General features: G+C 35.9%; 1 protein-coding gene across 2 annotated transcripts; it reads right to left on the reverse strand.

Annotated features, from left to right (window-relative positions):
* Positions 1 to 1,102: 1,102 nt before the first annotated feature.
* On the reverse strand, positions 1,103 to 24,077 carry LOC306877888 (lamin-A-like). Of its 2 annotated transcripts, none has more exons than XM_079429907.1 (13): positions 23,966 to 24,077; positions 20,604 to 20,976; positions 8,063 to 8,219; positions 7,212 to 7,337; positions 6,923 to 7,093; positions 6,563 to 6,688; positions 6,009 to 6,229; positions 5,040 to 5,325; positions 4,848 to 4,955; positions 4,647 to 4,766; positions 4,473 to 4,532; positions 3,774 to 3,989; positions 1,103 to 3,075 (listed from the first exon to the last, which is right to left on the reverse strand). In XM_079429907.1, the coding sequence occupies exons 2-13, from the start codon at positions 20,948 to 20,950 to the stop codon at positions 3,040 to 3,042; spliced, it is 1,974 nt and encodes a 657-aa protein (XP_079286033.1). In that variant the 5' UTR covers positions 20,951 to 20,976; positions 23,966 to 24,077; the 3' UTR covers positions 1,103 to 3,039. The 2 variants fall into 2 exon arrangements, with proteins under 2 accessions (XP_079286033.1, XP_079286032.1); XM_079429906.1 differs by lacking the exon at positions 23,966 to 24,077 and adding an exon at positions 21,701 to 21,807.
* Between the last annotated feature and the right edge of the window lie 1,648 nt (positions 24,078 to 25,725).

The raw sequence follows: 25,725 nt of genomic DNA on the forward strand, positions 1-25,725 counted from the left end.
CTGGAACATAATAGTTTTATTATTTTCCTGGATTTTTATAAAGCTTTTGATTCAGTTGGCCATAAATTTATATTTAAATCAGTGGAAAAATTTGGTTTTGGTGAATATTTTTGTAAGGCAGTAAGAACTCTATATTACAACTGTAGTAGCACAATTAAATTAAAATATGGTACTTCTCCTAGATTTTATTTGTCACGTGGTATTAGGCAAGGGTGTCCATCATCCCCTTATTTATTTTTACTAGTTTCCCAGATATTCGCTTCTTATATTTCTAATAATGGTCTTCATGCTATCTCTATTGCTGACAAACAGATACTCATCAGTCAGCTGGCTGACGATACCACTCTTTTTTTGCAAGATGCTAATCAAGTTCCTTTAGCATTAACGTATATCCAGCAATTCTCCAAAGCATCATTTTGAGTTTACTTATAGAAATGTCATTTTTGGCTTTCATGAATGTGAAGAAAAGAAATGATGCTTACTTTATAAACCTTATTTTCCTGTTAGCTAAATATCATTTTCATAAATGTAAATTTTCTAAAAGCAAACCTCTTTTTTAAGATTCAAAATTGAACTGAAAATGTATTTTGATTCAATTGAGTTCTCTAAGAATTTAAAAGCAATGAGAACAGTGGCTTTGCTGAGGGACTTGGCGTTTCCTTTGGACTGAGAGACCCTGGATTGTTATGTTATTGTGAGTTAATGTTGTTTAAAAAAAAAAAAAACAATACAAGTTAAAAATGCTTCAATTTATTCCAAACACGCTGTATGCTTTTTTTTTTCCGGGCAATGAGCGATGTTCGCGTATGATTCATTCTTTTGAGTCATTTCTTCAAATACTTTTACTTGAGTACAGTTTTTGGGTACTCTACCCACCTCTACTTTTTACACAATAAACCATCGCGTCCGGCTAACTGTCAACCTTTCATCAGTCAGTAAACACAAGAGTTCTAATTGATGGTACTAAAAACAAGACTTTAAAATAAAATAGCCTAGATTATATAAAAAATAAATGATTAAATAAAACATCTTCAACAGTAAGTAATCAAATGTTCGCATATGCAATCCCACTCTCACACACACATTAAGTTTGAGAGAAAATGAAAAAGTCAGAAAGGCTTTATTTGTTACAACTGAAAAAATTCAAGGCAGTTTATAACAAGGTTTCACAACAGTTCTGAAATTTCTCACAAAACAGTAAATGATCATTACAAACACACAAAAAAAGAAATCCCTGCATTGCCCTGCAGTCTGTGATTTTTTTTTTTTTTTTTTTTTTTTTTTTATACAAAGCCTTCATGAAATTAGCCATCTAACTAAAAACATTTCAAAATAAAAGGAAAAAAGATTATTTTATCACTCTAGATTTGGTTATCAGTAAGTCTTTCTTTGCATAAGGCAACTTTGCCAAAGATGCCAACAAATAAACAACTGAAATCCATTATCAGTTTCAAAAACGAAAATACATGGCTTAGTACAATAATGTCAATGGCTATTTAAGTGGAAATACAAAACCACAATTCTTAAGTATATATAGAAAAAATAGATACACTATCCCAAAATTCTCCTTTAGAAACCCAAAGCTTTGCAAAGCAATAATGTCAGCAATATCCATTCCTCTGTCTGGAGAGCTGTGGGAGGCTCGGGTATGTTCTTAATTTCCTATGATGAAAGCTGTTCCAACTTTCTGAAACTAATTTTTTGTTTTAAGTCTTGAATTTGATTCTCAAATTGCCCTAAACGGACTGGACATGTGTGCAGTGAAGGGAAGGACAGACTGCTCAGATTACTGGAGCCTTATAGCGGTCCAGGCGAGGAACTGGATCATCTACTGCAAGAGAGGAGTGACGAGAGCAAATCAACACTCAGTCCCATAAAGAAATTCAAAGGTTTTAGTGTAAATGTAAATTTGAGTTTTTAATAAAACTCAAACATTTCAAGTGTCGTCATAAAAAAAATAATAAAAAATAACAGCATTAAAGCTGGGAATGACGCATTTCATTTAGCATTTTTAAATATTCTGCCTCTAAGATTTGAAACAAAAATACATCTCTTTAAACCGGCAATAGTTTAGTACGCAGTACTTTAACCACAACATGATTCTCCGGTAATATTCAGATATGTCTTTCGCTGCAAGTAAACGTCAAAAGTTTTCCTTCTAAAACAATCAGTAAGCTTTTGTTTAACATGTTGACAACGTCTTGGCAATTGCAAACTGCTAAGGAGCTTGTCTTTGGATTAGCTTTATGGTTGCTTCAAGTCTTTCAGAAACATCCCATAACACTTATTACGCAAGACAGGACATACTGCAGTCTAGTCAGAGCTTGTAAACGCACTGCCAAAAGACACAAAACTACCTATTCAACTGTGCAACTGTATCAAAACACAAAGCAGTTTTACATCCAGAACATCTGTACTATGCTGGAGTTTTATTGTAACAAAACTGCATAGAATTACTCACTTTCCTTTCCCTTTTGTAGATGCACATCATTTCGATCACGTAACTGCAAGAGGTAACATGAAAAAAACCATAAAACCTACTGACAAATTACTTACTGACAAAGTTTTGGACCATAACGAATGACCCCTCATTTCAACTGAGGCTCACCGTATATGAGCTAGATAGCCAGTCTGTGCCAAAATGAGAGTTTAGTCATGGAGAAGGTGTATTAACTGTGCGTGTTGCGTTCCGACAGCATTCCCGTTGAGATCTCATGAGTGTGAAGTGCTCCGTTCGCCTCTCTCCCTGAGTACAGTATGATTATTTTGAAGCTGCTGCCAGGCCACCATGCAAATATATTAGAGTAACACTTTACATAATAATCGCAAACTACAGCCTACAAGCTGCCAGCGTATGACGCCTTATGCCATACAAAAGCCAAAAATCTACCCCGCAGATTATGAAATACATAACAAAAACTGAAGTACAAAATATATCATGTAATAATAAGACCCATAATCCAAAAAGAAAATAATTGTTGGATGAATTCCTCCTGGTTTGTGTGAAAGGACAGATGGTCAGGGCTGTCTACAGCTTGCCTACATAATGGAGCAGTTGTCTAGTTTGGGTCCAGGCTAAGAGAGAGAGAAATGAATGTAAATTTAATAAGACTGCTGCAAACCTTTACTCATTACAATGCTTCTGTTTTATGGATAATAAATTCCTCACAAAACATTAAATCTTAATTTAAGGTGTTAACAAAAAAATCTAGATAACATCAAAGTAGCAAAGAATCAATCAAATCGATTAAAACTGTTTTTTGCAACTTCAATTTTTCAGATTTTTGTTAATCTTTTTAATTGTAAAATTAGATTTTTAAAAACATTAAAACACATTAAATCTTTGCTACTAAGTTTTTTTTAAAGATTTTTTGTTAATGTGTCAAGTCTTAGTTACAAACAAAATTGTTATTATTATAATTATTATTATTTAATTAACTTAAAATAACACCGATTTGTTCATTGATTTAAAGTTTTAATGTAATTTTTTAGTAACAAAAATCTGATTCATTAAAATATTTTTTTTTAATAGAGAAAAAAAAATGTTACATGTATATATTTAATAGTTTTTTATTAATTATTTTACTCTTAAGGTTATGTTGTAAATATTTGTTTAAAAATAATTAAAATAAAATTATAATATACAACAAAATAAAATTCCACACACCAGATTATGGTCATCTAGCACAAAATATTTGAAAATTCTAAACAAAGTGACAGAAACAGACATAAAAAAAATACTGGTGCAACTCATCTAAATAAAAAATACAAACCTGTCTGCGTTTGTCATTGCTCACAATAAAGTGTGAGGGAGAGACAAATGCTTCAGGCAGCCCCCCTCCGCTGCTAAATGAGCGAGACGCACTGGACACTCCAGAGCTGGCCGAAACACAGGTGCTGTTTTTATCTGACGACTGGCCGCATGAGCCACACACCACCGTACGGCTGCGGAGGTTGTACTCACTATCCCCACATGTGCTATGGGCGGCCTGCAGGGGGAGACAGTAAACAGAGAACAACTGAGACTGAGAACCATAATGGATCTTATTATAGAGATGAAGTCTGCCTGCTCTGATTCACCGTGAGAGGGCTACACCCAAACAAACCCAACATACAGCCATCAACAACAGTATACTGTGTAAAGAAACAAGATTATGTTTATCACATTATGGACATTATCCACTTTATATGCCTACTGTGTAGAAAATGCTTTAACTTGCACTTTATAAATTCAATTTCGGTCAACCTAAAGCAATAATTCATCTTTTTAAAAAGTCATGTTAAAACTTTAGTCTTCCTTTGTGAAGCCAGACATATTCACATCAGTCGAGCTACATTTGGTCTTGGTGTTGTGCACTTACATGTCCTAAGAACTCATGTTTTTAATTTAACCATTTAAATATATTTAAAGATTACTACAATTAATTGAGATTACTACATTAACTTTTTGAGACATGCTAGTGATTACGTACCATCTCATCCTCATCCTCATCCTGGAATAGAGTGCGTGTGACCTTCCTCATGGCCATTTCCTGGAGAAACACAAATAAAGAAAAAAGGGAAGTGAATGAGTCACTTTAGCTACCTCAAATCAAATAAAACCTTATTCAAAAAAAGCTGGCTAGTTTGATTTAACATTATCCCACCTCCCCACTGGAGCTGATGAGGGTGGTCTGGAACAGATCTCCACTGCCCCAAGAGTTCTGGGTCTTCCAAACCAGGTCAGAAGGAGGGTTGTGGATTCCTCCAGCTCCAGAGGCCCAAATCTGAAAGCAGACAGACAATGAAGTGAGTCAGGAAATCAAAAGCAACTAAAGGTGACTTTAATGTGATAAATCGATACATACTGTGACAGTCTGTCCTGCCTTCAGAGTAAATTTTGGTGGGAACTTGTAGACAATGGGAGTGCCGGAACCAATCTGCCTCTTCACCTGCCAGTGACCCATAGTTTGATCCTGGAGGAAGAAGATTCATTTAATGAAAAGTAAATATTAATTAATTCCTTTTTGTTGGTCGCCAAAGCTCCTTTTCCTTCTCACCTGGTCTGACTTGTTGCTGAGCCGTACATATTTGCCCTCCATGTCCACTTCGTCCACGGTCACGCGGCCGCTGGCAGAGGCCTGCTGAGCGACTCGTGTGCGAGTAACAGTTCCACCGACCACACTGGAGGCGTCGCTGTCGTTATCGTTCAAGCGCCGTTTTTTAGCGCTGCCTGAAGAGGTACGACTGGTGCTGCTCTGGACCACACGTGTATGAGTGCCCGAACCTGAGGAGCGGGTCACAGTCACCCCACGGGCAGGAGGAGGACTCGGGGAGAGACGCAGCCTAAACAGGGATAGCGGGACAAAGGATGTGAGGATGGTTTTTGAGTAAATGCATGAGGCTCATATTCACAACAAGTCCGATTGTAATTAGTAGAATCATCTTCATTTGAGGGCTTTACTTAGCAATTAATTAATCAGAATATCATTAATGCTTTTGCTCTTAAATTTAAAATGACTCAAATTTAAAATTGTTTTATTAATACACTTTTTTGTCTTCATTTAGAATCATTATTGCTGTATTAAAAATACAAAAATTAAAAGCCGTCTATCTGTATGGTTTATTGACATTAATTTATTTCAGTTATATAAACAGATTAAAATGTTTTTTGTAATAAAAACATTAACAAAAATGTATAACAATAATTACTCATTTTTAAATAAATATTTTAACTAATATTTTTTATCTAACTTTAACATTAAAAGCATCTGAAAACCAGCAACTATGCAATCTATTTTTAATAAAATAAAATATTTTATCAAATAAATTATAAAATAAATATAAAAAAATGTAATTTAATCAACTTTTCAATATTTATTCAGCAAATACTGTTGCAGGTAATTTGATTAATTTATCAAAATATCATGCAATTAAATTGCATTACAATTTTTAAAGCGACTGACAGCTCTATTATTTACTAGTAGCAACATCTGCATGTGTGCAACAAGCAATATCTCATTTTTCACCTCTCTTCCTCGCCCTCCAGAAGCTTGCGGTAGGCGCTGATCTCCATGTCGAGCGCGAGCTTAACGTCCAGCAGCTCCTGGTACTCGTCCAACTGTTGCTGCATGCGTTGCCTCATTTCAGCCATCTCTTTCTCCTTGTCGTCCATACGACGGCGCATCATGTCCCTCTCTCTGGAATGAGCCTCCTCCAGTTCACGGATCTTTGCCTCACGAGCAGACAACTAATGAAGAGACCACAATCGTGCAATTTAAATAATGTAAATAAATGGAACTTAAATTCTAACTGTGTACTTTCATTATGATAAAATAATTTTAAATAATAAGGTTGTAGGAATATTCCAGTACACTAGAAAATAATAGATCTGTGAAGTTTTCCTTCATTTCTGAGGGTGGAGTTAAAAAAAAAAGTGATTTGCGGATAGTTCTATTGCAAATTATTCTATTGTATGAGCATTGTGGTAAACATGTACAGGTATGAGGAATTTCAACACGTTGCCGCCTTGCCAGCACTGCAATAAATACTTGTATGTATGTATGTGTGTGTGTGTGTGTACCTGTTTCTGCAGCTGAGTGAGCTGAGAGGTCACACTCTCTAGCCTCAAACGTGTCTGCTTCATTTCCTCATGGGCGGCTCCCACCAAATGGCTGTTCCTGTCAGCCGACTGACGGGCATTCTCCAGCTACACACAGATAACACAGGATGACATTTGACTGACAGATATGCTGTATGTCTTTATATATATATATTTTTTTTTTTTTTACAAATACGGCTGGCAACGGATCAGTCAGCAAATATGTACACAGGGTGGGCCCGGTTTAACAATGCGCCCCTGGGGAGATACAGAGACGTGGATCCTCAAAGCCATTTGTAAATTCACCACATTAGACAGTTTGCTCTTTGATTGTTGTATTACCTTGGAGTTGTAGGTCTTCTCAATTTCATCCTTGTAGATACGAAGCTGCTCTTCGTGTTGGTTGCGGAGTTCAATCAATGCCTCGGACAGTTTACTCTCATACTCCTGATGCTGGCCGCTGTCGATTTGCACCATACGTGACTCATGCCTGCGCTTGGATTCATGGATCTCCTAAAAAAAAGACAATAGGTTAGAGTAAAAGTTTTTGGCTCAGTCTTCATGTTGAGTTTTTTTTTTTTTACTTTATATGCATAGGAGAGCTCAGCATAAGTAGATGTGTTTGTGAGACCTCATTGTAGATGCTCTTCTGGAATTCCAGCTCCTCTTTCAGGGTCTGGATTCGGTTCTCAGCGTCCACACGTCGTAGCATTTCATCGTGCAGCTGCTTCTTAGCATCATTTAGACTGCCCTCCAGCTGTAACACACATATTCACTTCAATAACTTCTATATAAATTCTAAGTAAAAGCAACATACTATACAAAATACTTATTAAAAACCTATTAGTATGCAAGTTTTTTTTAAATATCTTAACATCTAACAAACATCTAATCTTGTCATCTAATTTATCTAAAATTTAGCAGCTATTAAGGCTCCCCCAGAAGTACTTCAGCAAACTGTATAAGATTTGTTTTGATAAAATAAGAATTAATTTAATTTTGCAAAAACAAATTCTTAAGAAAGTTGGACTAACTTATAAATATAAAAAAATTATAATAATTTAAATAAATAATTTTCTCACTCTCTCTCTATTTATTATATATATATATATATATATATATATATATATATATATATATAGAGAGAGAGAGAGAGAGAGAGAGAGAGAGAGAGAGAGAGAGAGAGAGAGAGAATTATTTATTTAAATTATTATTATTTTTTTATATTTAAAAAAATAATAATCATTTAAATAAATAAATAAATATATCTTAAGGGAATATGATTTAGCTGTATTTCTTCCCATATATTATTGGCAAAAATACAGCTAAATCATAATATTCCCTTAAGCAAGCAAGTAGTACTAAAGTACCCTGCACATGTACCTAATAATGGCACAAACTGCAACCTTTTGGTCACTAACCCAGATCTTTAAAACACAGCACCCAAACACTTAGGCATGCAGCTTTTTATAGAATCATCACCTTGGCCAGCTGGACTTTCAGATCTCTGACTTCGACCTCCAGTGATCTCTTCTCCCCCAGTGCTGTGGAGAGAGATGCGTCCTTCGAGTTCAGCAAAGCTTCCAGATCCTTCAGTCTGGCCAGAGCTGATTCCAGATCCGCCTCTTTCTTACTATTCCTACAGTCATAAAAAATACAAAGAAGGCATTAGAACATTTGTTCCCTCTTGGCACACAGAGGAATACAATTATCTCAATTAGATTCTGAATAGTCAGATTATTATATTCATTCATGCATGTTCTGGTTTGTCTCCTGTATCAAAAACTGGAAACAACTACACTAGTGTAGCACCATGGCCGGAGTAAAGCACCTCAGGAGAGGATGAGATCTTTTCAGCTGTCAGAACTGATCTAAGACTGTAAAATATGCATCCGATTTTGGATCCATAAGTTTGACTGAATATGTTTGCCAAGTAGGAAAGCTGGAATAATCAGTTCAGGGCAAATGAACACCAGACTGCCCACAATTGTGCCTGGGATTTCGTACCAAAACCAAGGACCCTTTAAAATCTGTAAACAATAACCTTAAGAAACCTCTCTCTGAAACAGAGCCTCCAACAGTAAATTTAAACCATATGTGTGTGACTGCAGTGATGTTCACTTCAAAATTGCAGAAAGGAACCATACAAACCCTATTAAAAACAGAACGGAAAACACTTCAATAAATAAAAGATGACTGGTGGTTTTGTTATGGCATCAAATGAATTAAGGCAAAGTGAGGTTCAGGTTTGCAGTTTTAAAACATTTCTCAAGGCCTGTAAAATAGCTGCTCCAAAATTTGTGATGTGATTGATGGCCAAACAGGGCTTGAAACAATTAAAACTCTGCTACACTTCAGTCACTAAAGCACCTTTCCCACACACACAACTCCCTCCAAACTAAAGTACACTCAGCCTGCAAACTCAAAACTCAACCCACTGACTAAAGCTACTAACTTCTGGAGTTTACATTCTCTGTTCAGTGGAGCATTCCATCAGGACTCCTTCCTGAGAAAAATAATTCAACCAACTTCCCATTCACAACAAAAGAGGTTTTGTTAGGGCACATTCTTCACTTTACAGCCACATGAGGCTGGGAACTTGAAAAACCGTTAAATGTATGAAAGTTAACCTCCCTGACTGAGATAAAGGCATCTCGAGGACTAATATGCATTATTACTCACTCGATAACTATTCACAAATGAACATCATTGGGCTACTTGTGGTTTTTGACTTCAAGGTTTTGAAATTCAAACAAAACAAATATTTTTTTGCAGGGAAAAAAATGCAAGAGCTTTTGCAGAGAGGCCTTTGAGGTGACATTCATCACTATTTCTGAGGAACAGTGTAACTGGAACTGAAAAAAAAGCTCACAAATCTATGTATTTTAGCTGTTCATGCTACAGAAATAAAAACAAGCATTGACCTTTAGCGGGACACAGCGTTTATGTGGAAAATTGTTTTGCCTAAATCTGCTCATTAAACTTTTAATGGACAGACAGTAGGTGGGTTACAATGAAGGTGTGTAAACAGCGGGTGGGCATATTTGTGCTAAGCCAATGGTAAACACACACCCAGAAACATAACCTCTTCTCTTCAGGACATTTGGTAATTAAAAACCAGCTTGTTCCTGTCAGCGACCTAAATGTAATTTTTTGTTCTCTACTTATTCTTGTTACACAATATTGAGCAGATAGTTTTAAACACAACACTTACAGTGGAGCAGGCCACATTTGGAGGAAACAGTAAAAAAAAAAGTTTAAGAGCCTCGTGTGGTCTAACGTTTGTTATTTGTTCTATTATTTTTTATATTTGGCATTACTTCTTTTTCTGCTACTGTATTTGTTTTGATGTTTTAGTTCCCAACATCTCCAGGATCTACCCACAGGAAGCCAAATCAACCAGAGGCTGTTTAAAGTAGACAATAGGAGAACATGTTATCATCACCTCCGTTCCAGGTCACAATGTCCTTGTTGATTTGAGTTATGGGAGAGTTAAGTTTTCATTAAAAGTGTGTACTTTGTGAGCAGAGCTGTATGAGTGTGAGAGAAAGAAAAGGGAAAAGGGTTTGGCTTGGCATCTTTAATCCAGTGGAAAAATTTCAGGCACCAAAAGAGCTAGTTGAGGGAGTGAAAAGAAGAGAGAGAGGAGGAGAGGAATGTACCAGGTTGGCCTCCAGCCCCTCTATGAATCACAGCAATCTTTGTCCTCTTTTGTGACGAAAAAGAAACCCACAAACTAAAACCCTCTGAATGTTTTGCCATGTTACCATGGCAGAGTGTCGTGTAAATATTTCACATGTGACCATCTCTGAGAAAACGTAGACCACGAACAGGGTTTCCCCCTACATAAAAAAAAAAAACCCACTGGAGCCAAAACCATCCATTGCTTGAAAGGTTGAAGTCATAAGCAGATACATATTTCCCACAGAACAAGTTTTAATAAAACTGATAGCCATGTATTTAGTCAAAAACCTCAAAAAGCTGTGGACTATCACACATACACCCTCAGGCGGGGAAAAATAGTCTTGTGTATGAGTGCATTCTCTGAATTTTGGTCTCGCTAACACTATATTTACTTCCAAAAGTGCAGCTTGACAAGCTTTACAAAAAGCACCATATGACAGCCGTCACCTGCAACAGCTGGAGGGTTTGAAAGGAAAAATGACTGCAGGTGTTCATAAAAGCACTTGTAAAGCCATAAAAGGCATACAGTAAAACCGCACAGTCTGACACAACACCTCATCAATATGATAAAGGACTAGAGCCTGTCAAATCAAATCTCTTTTAGCTCAAACAAAAACAATTACTACAATCTTTATTTGCGGAGTTTCAATATATTTCCACAGAATACCAAATGTTAGATATGGAAATCCATAGCATCTTCAGTCGAGTGTTTTATGACCATTTTATTGTTTTATAACTAGACAAACGTTTAGCTTGTATGTCTGTGCAAGCATGAAGGAAATTGTTGGGGAATCTGTTTAATGTCTCAATATCTAAAGTATTTTTTTCCTAAATAACCTGCCATATTCTAACTTGACGACAATCATTTATTTTCAGATTACCTGAATGAACGACAATGAAATTTACTTCCTGTAAGTCTATAAGTCTTCCAGGGCATAAAAACATTTTACAGGGTTGAAACATATTGGTGCAATTCAACTCCTTATCACTAAAAGCCCAAGATCTACCTCCTCGTCCTCCATTCAGCTCCACAATACACCGATTCACTGCTTTTGATGTAAATGTGACTTCTACTTTCCACTTCTACTATATGGGTGGAGGGGCCACGTGATCCGATCTTAAAACAGAAACGTCTCATACAGGGGTTCCCCATTTTCCCACTGTACTATGAATAAACGTTTCCTTTTTAATTGTCAAGGCGATTCTGACTCACTTTCGCTGGCTGCAGGCCAACCATGAGCCCTCCATGGAGACCGAGTCAAACATACAGAAAAAAAAATGTATAGTCAGAAGGAAAAAAGATGGTGACTGAGTTGTATAATATGCTCTAATTTAAACATTGACTAAAAATAGACCAATGCAGAACCTGAATTGGCCAACTATAATGGAGAGAAATTTGAAAATAACATTAAAACATAAAAGACATAAATCTTTACACAGTCTTACATCAGCTGGGAAAGACTTGATTTAGCATGACCTACTATAGATATTCATACTATGTTTGTTTTTTAAACTGAGGGATGAGTCTAAACTATTTTCTGTAGTTAAGCTTTCCTCGAACACTACCTGCTATTTGATATATACAGGTAGCAGATCTGTTAAAGAACTTTATGTTCCAGATAGTTGTGCAATTTTGAATTCAAATCATATTTAAATCTTAAAGCATGAGCAGGTCGGTGCAGATACCCAGTGGCTCGTTAGTCTCATTGGATGATTATGGCTTGTCTATGTTTGCTTATCTAATAGATTCAAGATTTTTATTGGTCACATACACAATTATACAGAGTATAACCAGCAGTGAAATGTAGGTCAGGTCCGCTCCAAGGACAGTGCAATTATAAAGTATACAAATCTTAAGAAAAAGAAAAGTAGAAAAAAAATAAAATAAAAATAAAAAATATAAATATAAATGTGCAGGTCAGTATGTTGTTGACTTAGATAATAATAAGAGGAATGTGCAAAAAGTTGTACAGGGTATGTAAATAGCAGCAATATGAGGTAGAAAAAATTCTGAAGCTTATTGATATAGTGATATATTGATATAGTACATAAGTAATCTACATTTAAGCTTTTCATTAACATTACAATAAAAAGTTAAACAGATAAATCAACATGTTCACAAAACTGCATAAGACATTATTTCTTGTTTTGAATTTTTCTTTTTAATTAAGTATATTTTTCCTATGACATTGGCAAATAGTTTTTCTTGCTCATTAATATAAGCATATAAATATATATAAAATATTTGCCAATGTGGTAGGAAATATATACTTAAAAAAAAATCAAAATCAAGAACTAATGTCTTATGCAGTTTTATTTAGTTAGGTTTAATAAAAAAAAGAGAGAAAAACATTAACCAAGAAAAATACTGCTTATGCTGATTTTGTGTGTGTGCTCCAAGTAAACACACATGGTAAAGGTAGCCTGAGGAAAATAATTCATAAAAAAAAGTTATGATTCTAAATCCTAATGGTGGTTTTGAAGGGTGTGGTCCTATAATCATACCAGATCGTGTAACCACGGCTGAACTCGAAATACAAAGAGAACATTATTCCTCCTCCCTGATTCATTAGCACATGACAGATGCTAAAACTATTTCCCTCGGAGTGAAATAGCGTTACAGGATTTATCTGATCTTTCTGTCTAGTCTGGCACAAATTAATACAATCTTTAATGTCAATGCAAATGAAAAAAGCATTTCTGACTGAAGCAGAACAATAATGGAGAGCTGAGATGTAGCCTCCTGTCTTCATCTCTGCATGCATGAATGTGTGTGCAAGGTCACATTTAATTATGATCACCTACTTTAAATCTACCTATATCTATCAATATGCATAAATGTGTTTTGTTTCATACTCTGCAACAGGCAGGATAGACTGAGGCTCTGCCAGCGTGGCAGCCCTTACGCCCGTGGCCCATACACGCCACCAGAACAGTACCAATTAAAGTAACCCTCTCTCCTCCCCGTCTTTATACAAGTCCAGTCTAACAATCTGCATCGGAGGGTCTCCGGCCTTACAATATAAACAGTTTTCCACTGATTTTCCATGGAATAAACATAACGAGATTCCACTGTCATCTCCGGTTCTCCAAATATAACGTTCGTCTGTTTGCAGCTGCCTTCGGTTAAGAATGGTATGGAGATGTTGCATGTGTGTGTGTGGTGTGTGTGTGTGTGTGTGTGCAAGTGTGAGTGTGTGCGTGCAGTACTACTCTGCCAGTGTTCCTCATTACGAGTGGTTTGGCAAAAGATAAACATCAGTTCAGCCTATGAGGCACAACCACGTAACAATTCCTTCTCTTTCACAACCACATCGATTTATCGAAAAGTTTTATGCAAAAAATACAACTGGTTATTTACTGTATAAAAAATGTGTTTGAATGCAAAATGTGTCTTAAATGTATTGACATAAGCAGGAAAGTAGTATTTCGACTAAACGAAAACAAATAAAATAGCTTTTATTATGCTGATGTGATTGGAGTCATCTCATGTTAGTGTATATAATTTTTTTTTCTTCCATTAAATAAACATCTCGTTTCTTTAAGTACAAAAGGGTTGGCATCTTGAAACTTTTTTAAAAAAAGGAAACAAATTATCTTTAAAATTCCTGATTCATATTCATACTGTTCAAATTAATCAAAAATACATTCGAGGATTTGTTTATAAATTACCTCTAAACTAAATTTGTCTTTCAGTAACGGTTTGGTGCCTTAAACTACACTGTCTTGTTTTACAAAGAAGTATCTCGGCACACAAGTTCACTCTGAATTCTCAACAAATCACTTGCAAATGAAAAACATGTTTGATCTTTAGTTTAGAGTCTGTGGATGGTGATTATATAACCGACCGAATGAGTCAGTCCTTCCAAAGCCTTTCCAGATTCAACCACAACCAAATGTAGCACCACTGCATTTGGGATGAAGTGTAGGGGAGTGTGTGTGTGTCCGCATCTTATATTTTACATTTTAAGAACAAAAGGATTGTAATATGGAGCTGAAAAAGCCATCAGAAGTGGGTGCGAGTCTAACCAAATACGTATGCGTGTCTAGGCGAGTACACTAGAGACATTTTATATGCCCATTATTTTAAAATGATTTATAATTTATGACTCAAAGCTCTTCAAACCCACACACACACACACACACACACACTCCAGTGTAGCACGGAGCAGCTCTTTGGGTGGTTAAAGATCTTTTTTCATGACCAACACAGCTAATTCTACTCGGGTCAATTTAGAAGATGCAGTACCCCTCCAAAAATCAGGATGTTTTCTTTTTGGATGAGAGGTTTAAATCAATGCCTGAGAAAGCAATGGCTGAAACAAATAAAAAGCATCTTGAATCACTCATCACAGTGTGTTATTTATAATTGTCATGACATCAAACAAAAGAAAATATTTTTTTCCAGACTGTCCATGTGTAATATTCCACATTAAAAAAAAATTATAATCTAGCACAGAGATCCGATTCTGGACTGAGAATCATATCTCATAAATTATTGTAATTATTAATAAACATAAACAGCGGGAGGAAAATGAGTTCTGCTAGTAGTCATAGAATAATCAATGAAGAAGTGTACAATGCAAGCACACGCTTCAAATAACATTTAACACATATGCAACACTTTTAACCAAAGCAACTTGTGTTTTTGCCAGTCGTGTGTTTCCTGGGAATCAAACCCATATATCCATCTTCTATCAGCTTTTTATGATGTGCTGCACCACTTTAGTTTCATTTGGCTGAAATAAAATATAATTTAATTCATTAATCTGTCCAAAGAAACCAAAGAAATTTAATACCAATGAATTTGTGTTAACAAATCTGCAAAATCAAAATCATTTATACATTACAAATAGCTTTTTAAAGGAAAATAACTACAACTGTTACTTTTTAGAGAGACTATTAGGTCTATTAAATGTATTCAATTTTGATTTATAAATAATGTTGCTGCAAAATTTAGCGAGAAATACATATTCCTGCCCACTGCTTATTTTATTTCATAGCCATAGTCAAATATTGGCTACTGAAACAGTCCAAGTAAATAACTGTCTGGACCATAACTTGGAAAGAAATGTAGGGACTGGATCTCTTTAATTGAATATCCCTAATCTAAAACATTTGTGTACCTCTGCTAGCAGCATCATATTCTAGCTATAAATGTTCATGTTTTTTTTTTTTCCTTTTAGACCAGTATATCATTCATAAACACCACATTTAAGAGTTTTTTTATGAGCCAGAAAAAAAAAAAGTGCTTTACAACAGATTTCAGAAAGACCAAAATAAACAAAACCTGTCGGCATATACAATATGCTCTTTTAAAACAAGAAACAAAAGTGATGGTGAGGCATCCTCACTGAATTCCCCTATTTACTGTAACATTAGACAGTTGGTACAGTTGATCTTTTGTGAGGTCATCAGGACAGCAGGGAGAACAGAAATGTCCTGCGGCAGTCATCACAAAAAAGAAAGAACAGAGAGGGAAAGAGAGAGAATGAGCAGACTTCCCTCAGAATGAAATAGATCACTGGATCTTCAATGGAAAAGGAGAGACGACTCTCTATTCAGATGCATATGTTGTGCTGAATAGAGCCTAATAGAGGAAAATCTCATTTTATTCCTTTTTAGGCAGGACAGCCCTCAACTAAACAATGAAACACTGTAATCAGGGCGTTTCTCCCTATAAAATCAAGCTTTTTCTCATTGTCAACCGTCACCTAAAGAATAACACTCAAAAATCTACTCATTAAGTGTAATTTTCATGTTAGACACAATGACATAACCACAGAGGGACTGTCTATTTTAAATATGATGGGTGACTTTTGCAGGAAACATATCAGCAGCATACTGCATGATAACTGTTCATTGCCATGTGTTTATTCTGATAATGTAAAAACATTTGACATTAGCATCTGAAAATACTTTGCATGAACAGACCAACAGGATGCAACAACACTAGTAAATGAACCTTAAAATGCTTGCACTGAGTGATTACCATTTTCACGAACTGTTATTTGCATGATACTTCAAGGCACTTGCAAAATATCACTGTACATGTTGTACTTTTTAGCTAGTTTACGATATACATTAATATGAGTTAATATTGCTATTTTCTAAAGCTGAATGTCCCTAGGCAATTAAAACCCCATGTTTTGGCAAGGTGGATAAAGGAGGGGCAGGATGGTAAAGGAGTGAGTCACTGGAGTATTTATTTTTTTTACATCTGAAAGCTGCCAAATATAATTTTGTTTGCCCTTAAACTATGAACATAGCTTAACATAATGCAGACCACAAAGCCAGTGAGCGTTGAACTGATAAAGCTGTTCATGAATGCAAATATTCCCAACAAAGGAACCATTTTATTAAAAAAAAAAAAAATCAACGTTTACAGAATGAGGGCCCAGTGATTCAAATGTAAGGCCGATTGCTATGTTTTAGATGCTTTTAGGTTTACATTTAATTTTTTACTCCTGACCCTGAGCCAGACCCAGAGATAACTGGAAAAGATGTCCCTCACTACACCCAGAGCCTTAACACTGTGAAAGTAAAAGTGATAAGCCAAGCATATACTTACAATCTAAGTCACCTCAGACAAAGAGCACATGACTAAAAGACAAAACTGACAAAGGTTCTTGCATGTAAGATCAATGCTCTAATCTTTTAATGGACACACTTCCTCTTCCCATATGCTGGAATAATGGAATGACTTATTTTTTGCAAACATGTCCTGACTACTGCCTACACGTGGGCCTGAAAATTCATTGTATGAATAGGGGCTCGGGAAATACCTGGAAATGCATGCAGCGTCAGAAGATGTGCAATTAAAAAGTGGGTTAGAGTTAGCATTTTGAATCATTTAGACAAATACCAACTCATCAAGTTCCCCACTTTCTAGACCGCAACCAAGTACAGCTTCATTGTGTTGTCTAAGCAAACACAAAGGGGATTCACAGCCTTTTAAATGAATGGTAAATGATGACATACTGCTCTTTCACTATGAATTGAAAGATGCATTTCATCTGCTCAATTTCCAGCTGTAGTTTTTCCACATATCAGTCACACACTCCTACACTGCACCTGTCAACAGAGTTCAGACAGTGACACACACACAGAATAAGCAAAGGATATATTCTTCTATCTGATAATGACCACAGAAGCCAAATGCTGCAACCGCAACAGCAACCACGAACACATGTACACCCAAAGCATGTGCACACACACAGCTCCTGTGAGCCAAAACTGAGATGTCTGCACTTAAGCGTCCTAAACAATAACTAAGGTCAAAGTATATGAGGGATCATTTTCAAACAAGCTTCACATAGCTCTAACGGGTGTGTCATGGAGAATCCTTTACTAAGCAAAAAACACATTTTTGTTCATTTAAATTAAAAAAAATTCTTAGTGAAGCTTAGCTTATTGACTTACATATAGAAATTATATATGTGACCCTAGACCAGTCATAAGTAGCACGGGTATATTTGTAGCAATAGCCAACAATACTTTGTATGGGTCAAAATTATACATTTTTCCTTTATGCCAAAAATCATTAGGATATTAAGTAAAGATCATGTTCCATGAAGATATTTTGTAAATTTCCTACCATAAATATATCAAAACTTAATTTTTTATTTGTAATATGCATTGCTAAGAACTTCATTTGGACAACAAGGCAATTTTCCCAATATTTAGATTTTTTTGCACCCTCATATTCCAGATTTTCAAATAGTTGCATCTCAGCCAAATATTGTCCTATCCTAACAAACTGCTTCTATCTGATTGCACCTATTGTCATAATTTGTAAGTCGCTATGTATAAAAGTGTCTGCTAACTGACTAAATAATAAATAACGTGTATTTGTGTGTGTGTGTGTGTGTTTGTTTGACTTGTTTATATATTTATCTATTATTATTATTATAAAGCAACATAATGGAAAAAGGTTCTTAATTGGTTGTTTGCAGTACTTCAGATTCAGGAAAGAGCTCTCTTCTCATCATGAGCCAGCTTTCAATGTATAGCGCTTTTTTTCTTTTTTTTGAGCTGAGCTGTAAGTTCTTTATAGATTAAAATGTTCCATTTTAAATTCTCCAGATCACAAAAATAACCTCTGGGTATTTTTAAAACACCAGTGTACAAAGAAATATTATATAAAAAGTTTTTTTGTAGAACTTTTCCTGTCAATAGGGCTATAAAACCCCATTCTTGTTCAAACTGGAACCTTTTATGGAGCGTTCTAGGTCGCTTCAGTAAGAAAACATCTGCTAAGCACATAAGCGCAACACAAATGTATCAAACTCACGGGAATAAAATAAGGCTACTGTTCCAACGTGGACACAGGGCTTTCTTTCTGAGGTGAGGGGTTAAAGAGAGAGTAAACAGTGCTTTCCCCACAGTTACTTCAAGCTCATGAGTCACCACTCAGTCAGTCAGAACCTCTCACACACCCTGGCAAGGCCTCATGTTAGCTATGGAAACCAAACACTTCCAAACAGCTCATCTCCAATGAGTGTACGAGTACGTCTGTATTAACTGAGTGATGGACGCTTTCAGGAACTCATGAGTGCTACTGTAACCCTGGGCAACAAATAATACTATATCCTTCTGATGACTTCCCATACGTGTATAACCACAAACCTTATGAAATGAATGAACGTGACTCATAATGGCTTTCACTAAACTCTCAACTTGCCTCGAATCATTCAGTGACGGCACATCTTCAACCTTGATGTCTATTTGTCTTTGAACCACACCCTTTTGAGGTCAACACACCTCTAGCCTACACCAACACATTGACTCAGTCCACTACCATAGAGACAGCAAGATAAACAAAAGATTATAATAACAATCACTGTGACTCAACGACATCTGCATTACAACACTTCTTCATAAACATAAAATCAACTAAAGTTTGACATGGCTTCTCTTTGGAGTCTGGATATCTTTAAAGTACACTGATATGAGAGAGTTCAAGTGCAAAGGCCGAACGCATGATAAGTTACTAGATTTTATGATGCGTAGTTGCTTATTAGTTTCATTGTGAGGATCTTTTCTCTTACATAATCCAATTAGTTATTTCCAAACATGTTTGAAAACAAATACAGCATTTAAAATTAACAAAATATCACTTTTAGATTACTTAGATTACTTCTATCACCTACTGCTTCATTTAATAACGCTTTTAAATGCAAATCTCAAAAGGAATATTTATTTTTCATACTGTAGCCTATATTATAATGTCATGATGCCTAAAATGACTAATTTATTGGATTTTATTGTCTTATTTTTTATTTATTTAGACCAAATATAATTCAATTTTAAGATCAATCTTTTCATGCATCTCTAATTCACATCATTACTTTGTAGATATTTAACATTCTACTGGAGGGAGGTTTGCAAAGACACTATAGTCAATTTAATCATTAATCCACACACTGCAGTGCACTGGCTTATTGGCTAAACCTACATATTGCAATGATTGTATCCGTTTACTTTAATCAGTGTAAAACTTTTCACATGCAGCAGCATTTCCGCAGAAGACAAAGGAAGCATAAAATGTAATGTGAATTCAAACTAGAAACAGACACCATAAACCTGTTGTAAAGGGTGTGGTGGCCAATCCAACAGCCATTTCCCAAGCAGATGCTACACACCCACATTCACACCTCACATACCTGAGCTGCAGCACACTTGTAGAACAGACTGAGCCAGAGACAGAGGTGTGTGGGTATGTATACCACTGTTTCAAAATCTGGGGCCAGTAAGATTTCATTTTTGAATACTTTTTTTTTTGCATCAAATTGATGGAAAGTGACATTAAATACATTTATAATGTTACTTTTTTTAATAAACACTGTTCTTTCAAACTTTTTTTATTCATCAAAGAATCCTGAAATAAAATTATTATGGTTTCCACAAAAATATTAAGCGCATCAAACAGACTAAACCACCGAGCTGTCAGCCTTAGTGGCAGGAGCAATAAGCAGATGTAAACTGCCATCATATTTCAGCTAAATTTAGCTGAGGACTAGGCTAAGGGCTCAGGGGTCGGCAATATTCTACACTTTAGGATTAAACTTATCTTTTGGATGTGTGAAAGGATTTATGATCTGTAAGCCCCACCATTCTGAAACTAAAACTGGTGGAATTTTTTTTAAGTTCCTGGGTGGAATGAGTCATGGTAATTGCTCCTGCTGACTCCAGACTTGGATTTACTTACAGGAATAGCACTGGTTTGCAGTTTTAAAGCACTTGTTCATCCCAAACAATTTACTTTTGAACTTCAAAAAGTGCAAATTAAGTCACGGAATAACATCCATGACTTGTAAACCATGCTCTGCACACATACCTGACTTTCAGCTCCTTGTAGTCCTCACGCACTTTGCTGAGCTCCAGTTGCAGTCGGGCTCGTTCTTTGGCCACCGAGTCCAGCGTCTTCCTGGCGTCCGCCAGCTCAGCCTCGTATGCTGCTTTCACACCGCTCAGCTCACGGCTGATCTCCGTCTCCGACCCAGTGATGCGCATACGCAGACCCGCGTTCTCTGCCTCTAGAGAGCGCACCTTATCGATGTAGATTGCCAGACGGTCGTTCAGGTTGCACAGATCCTCCTTCTCCTGCAGCCGAGAGATGCGGGTGGGGGACAGGACGGTGGTCGTCCCTCCGCGAGTGCTTCGTTTCTGACCTGGAGTCTCCATAGCTGACTGGATTTGGTGCTGTTAGCCTGAAATTGTACAAGGAATAGAATAGAATAGAATAGAATAGAATAGGGAGAAATATAAAAGACAGATTTCACAGGTTATACGTTCAGGCATCTTTTACAGTCACAATCTGACAGTTTTAAACTGATATGCAATATGTTTACGGTTACAAAAAAAATAAATATATGCAAATTATAAACTCCAGCCCTCCTTCCTGTCTCCTCCTCCTTTTCCACCATCCCTCTCCCTCACTTTGTGTCTAACCGCCACCGCCACGCCCAACCTCTGATCACATCCAAGTATGTTCAGCACAAACTTCCCAGAATTAACATTTAGTTTCTCAAACATATTTCTCAAATACGTTCACTTCTGAGTAATCTAATCTGGTTTAGATCTAATTGTCAGACTGGCTTAGAATGCATTCACTGCAACTTCTCTTGGATAAGACACAAACATAAACTTTGACACATTTTAGACACAACCAGCACAGACACGCATGTCAAAGTCCCATCCACAGGAGCTCTGATTGTATGTTTGTTTTGGAACGCTGAAGTAATTCCAAAAATTTAAATGTGCTTAGACACATGTGACACTCCCCCTTGACTCCCCCCTTGATTACAGGAGTAATCTGTATTTTACTGTGCAATGCTACAAAAAAAAGCTATGAAAACACTAATAAAAAATTGCTTTGGGCCCTGAGCATTCACAATTTGCAGTACTGCTAGTCAAAATGCCTGAATCACTGACCTGGTAAAGTTGAGAGAGAGTTTGGGTTACCGAGGGCTTCTGTCCCGCTGAAACTCTGCAGAGCGAGTGTCTGGTCTGACTCGTGCTCTTAGTCTCTGGCAGAAACTCACGCCTCTCAAAAATGTGAGGAGGAGGAGCAGGAGCAGGAGCAGAAGAGCAAGAGAAGGAAAGGAGGGCGGAGCTAGTGAGGTCTGACTCTGACTCAGTAAGCCCTCACAAGGGAATAGAGATTTTACTGTATTTCACATTGTCACAGAATCGTCTCGCCTTATTTTTTTATATATAATCTAGAACTTGTGAGATAAGCAATCTAAATGACAGTAAATGAAATCGCTTCCATGCTAAAGGCTAATCCACAGCAAAACAAAATAAAATAAAATAATGTCTGATCCCAAGCTAATAAAAAATATATATATATTTTTTTTAATGAAATAATATATATTTCAATAATATTATAATAATAATATTTCCACATAATTAAAGCTAGTCCAAAGAGTTCTCCGAAGATCTACTCATCCAAACGTATGAGCCAAAGAAAAATATCCTTCATAAGTCCATCCAAGAAACCCAGAATACATTTGCTGTTGCATGAAGCTTTAAAGGGGAAAGTCACAGAAAACAGCCTTATATTAAAAACTCTGCCTGCTATTTATTTCGGAGGGGTGGACATACTAAAAGTGAATTATCCAATCAGGTGTCTTCGTAAAAGGAGGGAGAGAGAGAGTGGATGAGACAAATCCTTTCTGGGAAAGAAGGCTGTGCTTCGAATCATTTAAACACCACTAACTAGTCACCTTTCATCAACTCTCTGATGCATATTAGGATTCAGGATCAAACCTGAATCAAGTGTTATTCACCCTCAGAAAAAAGGTACAAAGTCTGTCACTAGGGCAGTCTCTTTTCAAAAGGTACAAATATGCACAAATTAGGTACTAATAAGCACCTTTATGGTATATTTATAGGCACATTTACAGGTAAATCAGAGACAGCTGTCGTACCTTTATTTCTAAGAGTGTTATTAACTAAAACTAGCTCAAATAATTTTGTTAATAAAGCTGAAATAAAATACTAATATTAAATAAAACAAGTTTAAGGTGAATTTCTAAAACCAAAACTCAAATAAATATAAATTAAGGCTAAACAGAAATACTAAAAAAACGAAATAATTTAGGGCCCTAATTGTTTGTGCACAAAAACTCTTCTAGAAACAGCACCATGAGGAAAGATGGCAGGAGACAGCTATGAAAAAAGCAGACAATCCTGGCACAAGGGCATGAGAGGATCAGTGGAAAAGTCCCAGCAGATACCAGTACCTACAGTCTATGAGAGACCACTGACAGCGGTGTAATATTGCAGGATGAGCCTGTCTGTTCTCCACTTTCTTTTCTCCTGTTGTCTCTCTTTCTCTGCCATCCTCGTCGCATTATTACACACAACCACCGCATTCCAATATAACAACGAGATTCCCCAGGGTACATGTCTCTCCACCCCGAGTGCTATTTCATAAATCTGTGGGAACTGCTGGGAGATTATGACACAAGTATACTAGAAACAATCTGCAGACTTTGATGGAGTTTTTTTTTTAAGGTAAACCTGCAAACGTTTGTGGAGGTCTTGGAAGGTCAAAGGGTGGCGATTTAAGACACATGCAGCAAATTACAAGACATGACAGGTTCAAACCAGAATGTTTTCACAACAGGGAATTCAGACACACTCACTTGGGTGGCATTAAACTACTACAACCTTCTTAAAATTGCACAGCATTCATATAAATGTAAAATTACTTCAAAAAAAGACATTATGATTACAAGTAACTGTAACGTTAACTCACAATATTACATAATCATAAACTTTCTATTGCAGTCCAAACGACTAAATCAGGTCTAAAGAAGAGAACTTCCTTGAATGTGTGTTGAACTGAATTGTGATGTTATATGTGGTGTATATGTAATATTGCATGTTATTTAATTTGTTTACCTGCCCAGGGACAGCAGATGTAAATTAGCTATTAGCTAACTCTGGTGCAATTACTTTTAATTGTGCATTGTCCCTGTAAAAATAAACAATAAAGTAAAGTAGAATCAACGAGGATATATTTGAGTAAAATTACTGGTTGTTAAAACTGTTGAGTCATGCATTGAGAATGAACATAGAAAGATTTGTATCTATAAACACCCCACAAAATGCCGTTGCTATGGACTAGAGTAACCACCGCATGAAATGAAATGTTTGAGCAAAACCTCAGTCAGGGAAATAGTGACTCACAGTTACCGAATCCCAAGATCAGGAAATGTTTGCAGGCGTTCAAGGATCCACGAAACGCTCCCGTCGAGCACAGGCCATGGCGATACAGACGGACTGTACAGCGCACTCTACTGGCCACTCAATAGAAACGCAGAGTTTACACTCCATGGTAACCTAAAACAAAATACTCCAAAATACAGTAAATACACACTGTTATCGTACCTTGCGCGAACTAAATTAAAATTACTAAAATAATATTGGATTTTTCAATATATACACTACATCAAAACCAGTCTAGCACTCTAAAAACAATTATCCTATGAGCAAAAACATTTTTCGTATGTACAAAATGTACAAATAAAAGAATAAATAAATAGACCAGTGTGTGACCAGGCTATATGTGTGTGTGTGTGTGTGTGTGTGTGTGTGTGTGTGTGTGTGTGCGTGTGTGTGTGTGTGTGTGTCAAGTCAAGTCACAATACAGATTTTATGCTTTTAACAATACAGATTGTGTCAAAGCACTTAACAGTATCAAATTGGAGGGTAGAGTGATTAAGTTTAAACATTAAATTTTCTGTTAAAGGCATTTCATTATTGAATTAGAGATGTCATTGTCTATCTCAGTTTAGTGTAAATAGTATCTGTGAAATCAAATGGACGATAATCGCTAGAAATGAAGTGTCCCCAACTGAGCAAACCACCAAAACTCCCTGTATACCTATATGCACTATATTTACATGTCATAGGCTATACATCACAATTGAAGTAATTTTGAATACACAACTGTGAAATTGCAAAGTTTTGATTGAACAAGGTGGAATATTGCACAAAAGGATGCATTTCATTCAGTGTTCATTTATTATAGCCTACTACTTGTTCTTATACTTGTTATTATACTACTACTTGTTCATACTTATCTTATACTTATTATTATTATCTACTACTTATTACAACGCTGGCAGTTCGGCTACTTATTATGTTTGTGGAAACTGAGATACATGTTTTGGGATTTTTTTTAATGATTGAAATGAAAGTTCAAAAGAACAACATTTATTTGAAACAGAAACTTTCTGTAACAATATCTTTACAGTCACTTTGTCAGTTTAATACATCCATGCTGAACTTAAAAAAGTATCAAATAAATAAATACAATTTTACTGATCCCAAATTTTAGCCAGTAATACGTGTAAAAATAGAAATATATATATTAATTAATTTTGGTTCCGATATTTATTTATTTATTTATTTTCATTATTTATTTACTTAATGTAGGCTAATTAAGTACATAAATTAATAAATAAATAGTCAAGAGTGACTAGAGAGGTCCTTTTTGTGATAATATTTTTTTCTTTTCATGGGTTTCTGGTCACACTAACTTTATTTGGTTGACAAATATATATATATATATATATATATATATATATATGTGTATATATATATATATATAATTTTTAATATTTTACCGCAAAACTGCATTCACCGTCATGGTTTGGTACTACTCTAGTGACCTCTGCTGCTGACGACGAAGAGTCTCACTCAAGACTTTCCTCAAGCCTCTCAGGTTCTCAATCAACCTCCAAGTGTCTCCAGCTGGTGGAAGCATTCATACAGTTTTTTTTTTGTTTGTTTGTTTTTTTATCGGACACTAGTTTAGAAACTCTCGTTACACTCAAACGTAATCGCAAAACAAAATCTTTAGAAAGAAATGGCATATTGCAAAAGATATTGTAATAAAAAATATTGGACACTTTCATCAAATACGCCTCTGTCACGATTATGCA

This window comes from Barbus barbus (assembly GCF_936440315.1).
Source record: "Barbus barbus genome assembly, chromosome: 12".
In the NCBI taxonomy this organism is placed as follows: domain Eukaryota; kingdom Metazoa; phylum Chordata; class Actinopteri; order Cypriniformes; family Cyprinidae; genus Barbus; species Barbus barbus.

Bases quoted from the DNA above. Each gene is read 5' to 3' on its own strand.
- LOC306877888 (XM_079429907.1), bottom strand. From the start codon at position 20,950: ATGGAGACTCCAGGTCAGAAACGAAGCACTCGCGGAGGGACGACCACC. The intron at 7,338-8,062 runs GTGATGATTCTA...TGTGTGTTACAG, and splicing joins TGAAAGTCCAGCTGGCCAAG to CTGGAGGGCAGTCTAAATGA. The intron at 4,767-4,847 runs GTATGTATCGAT...GTCTGCTTTCAG, and splicing joins AGGCAGGACAGACTGTCACA to ATTTGGGCCTCTGGAGCTGG.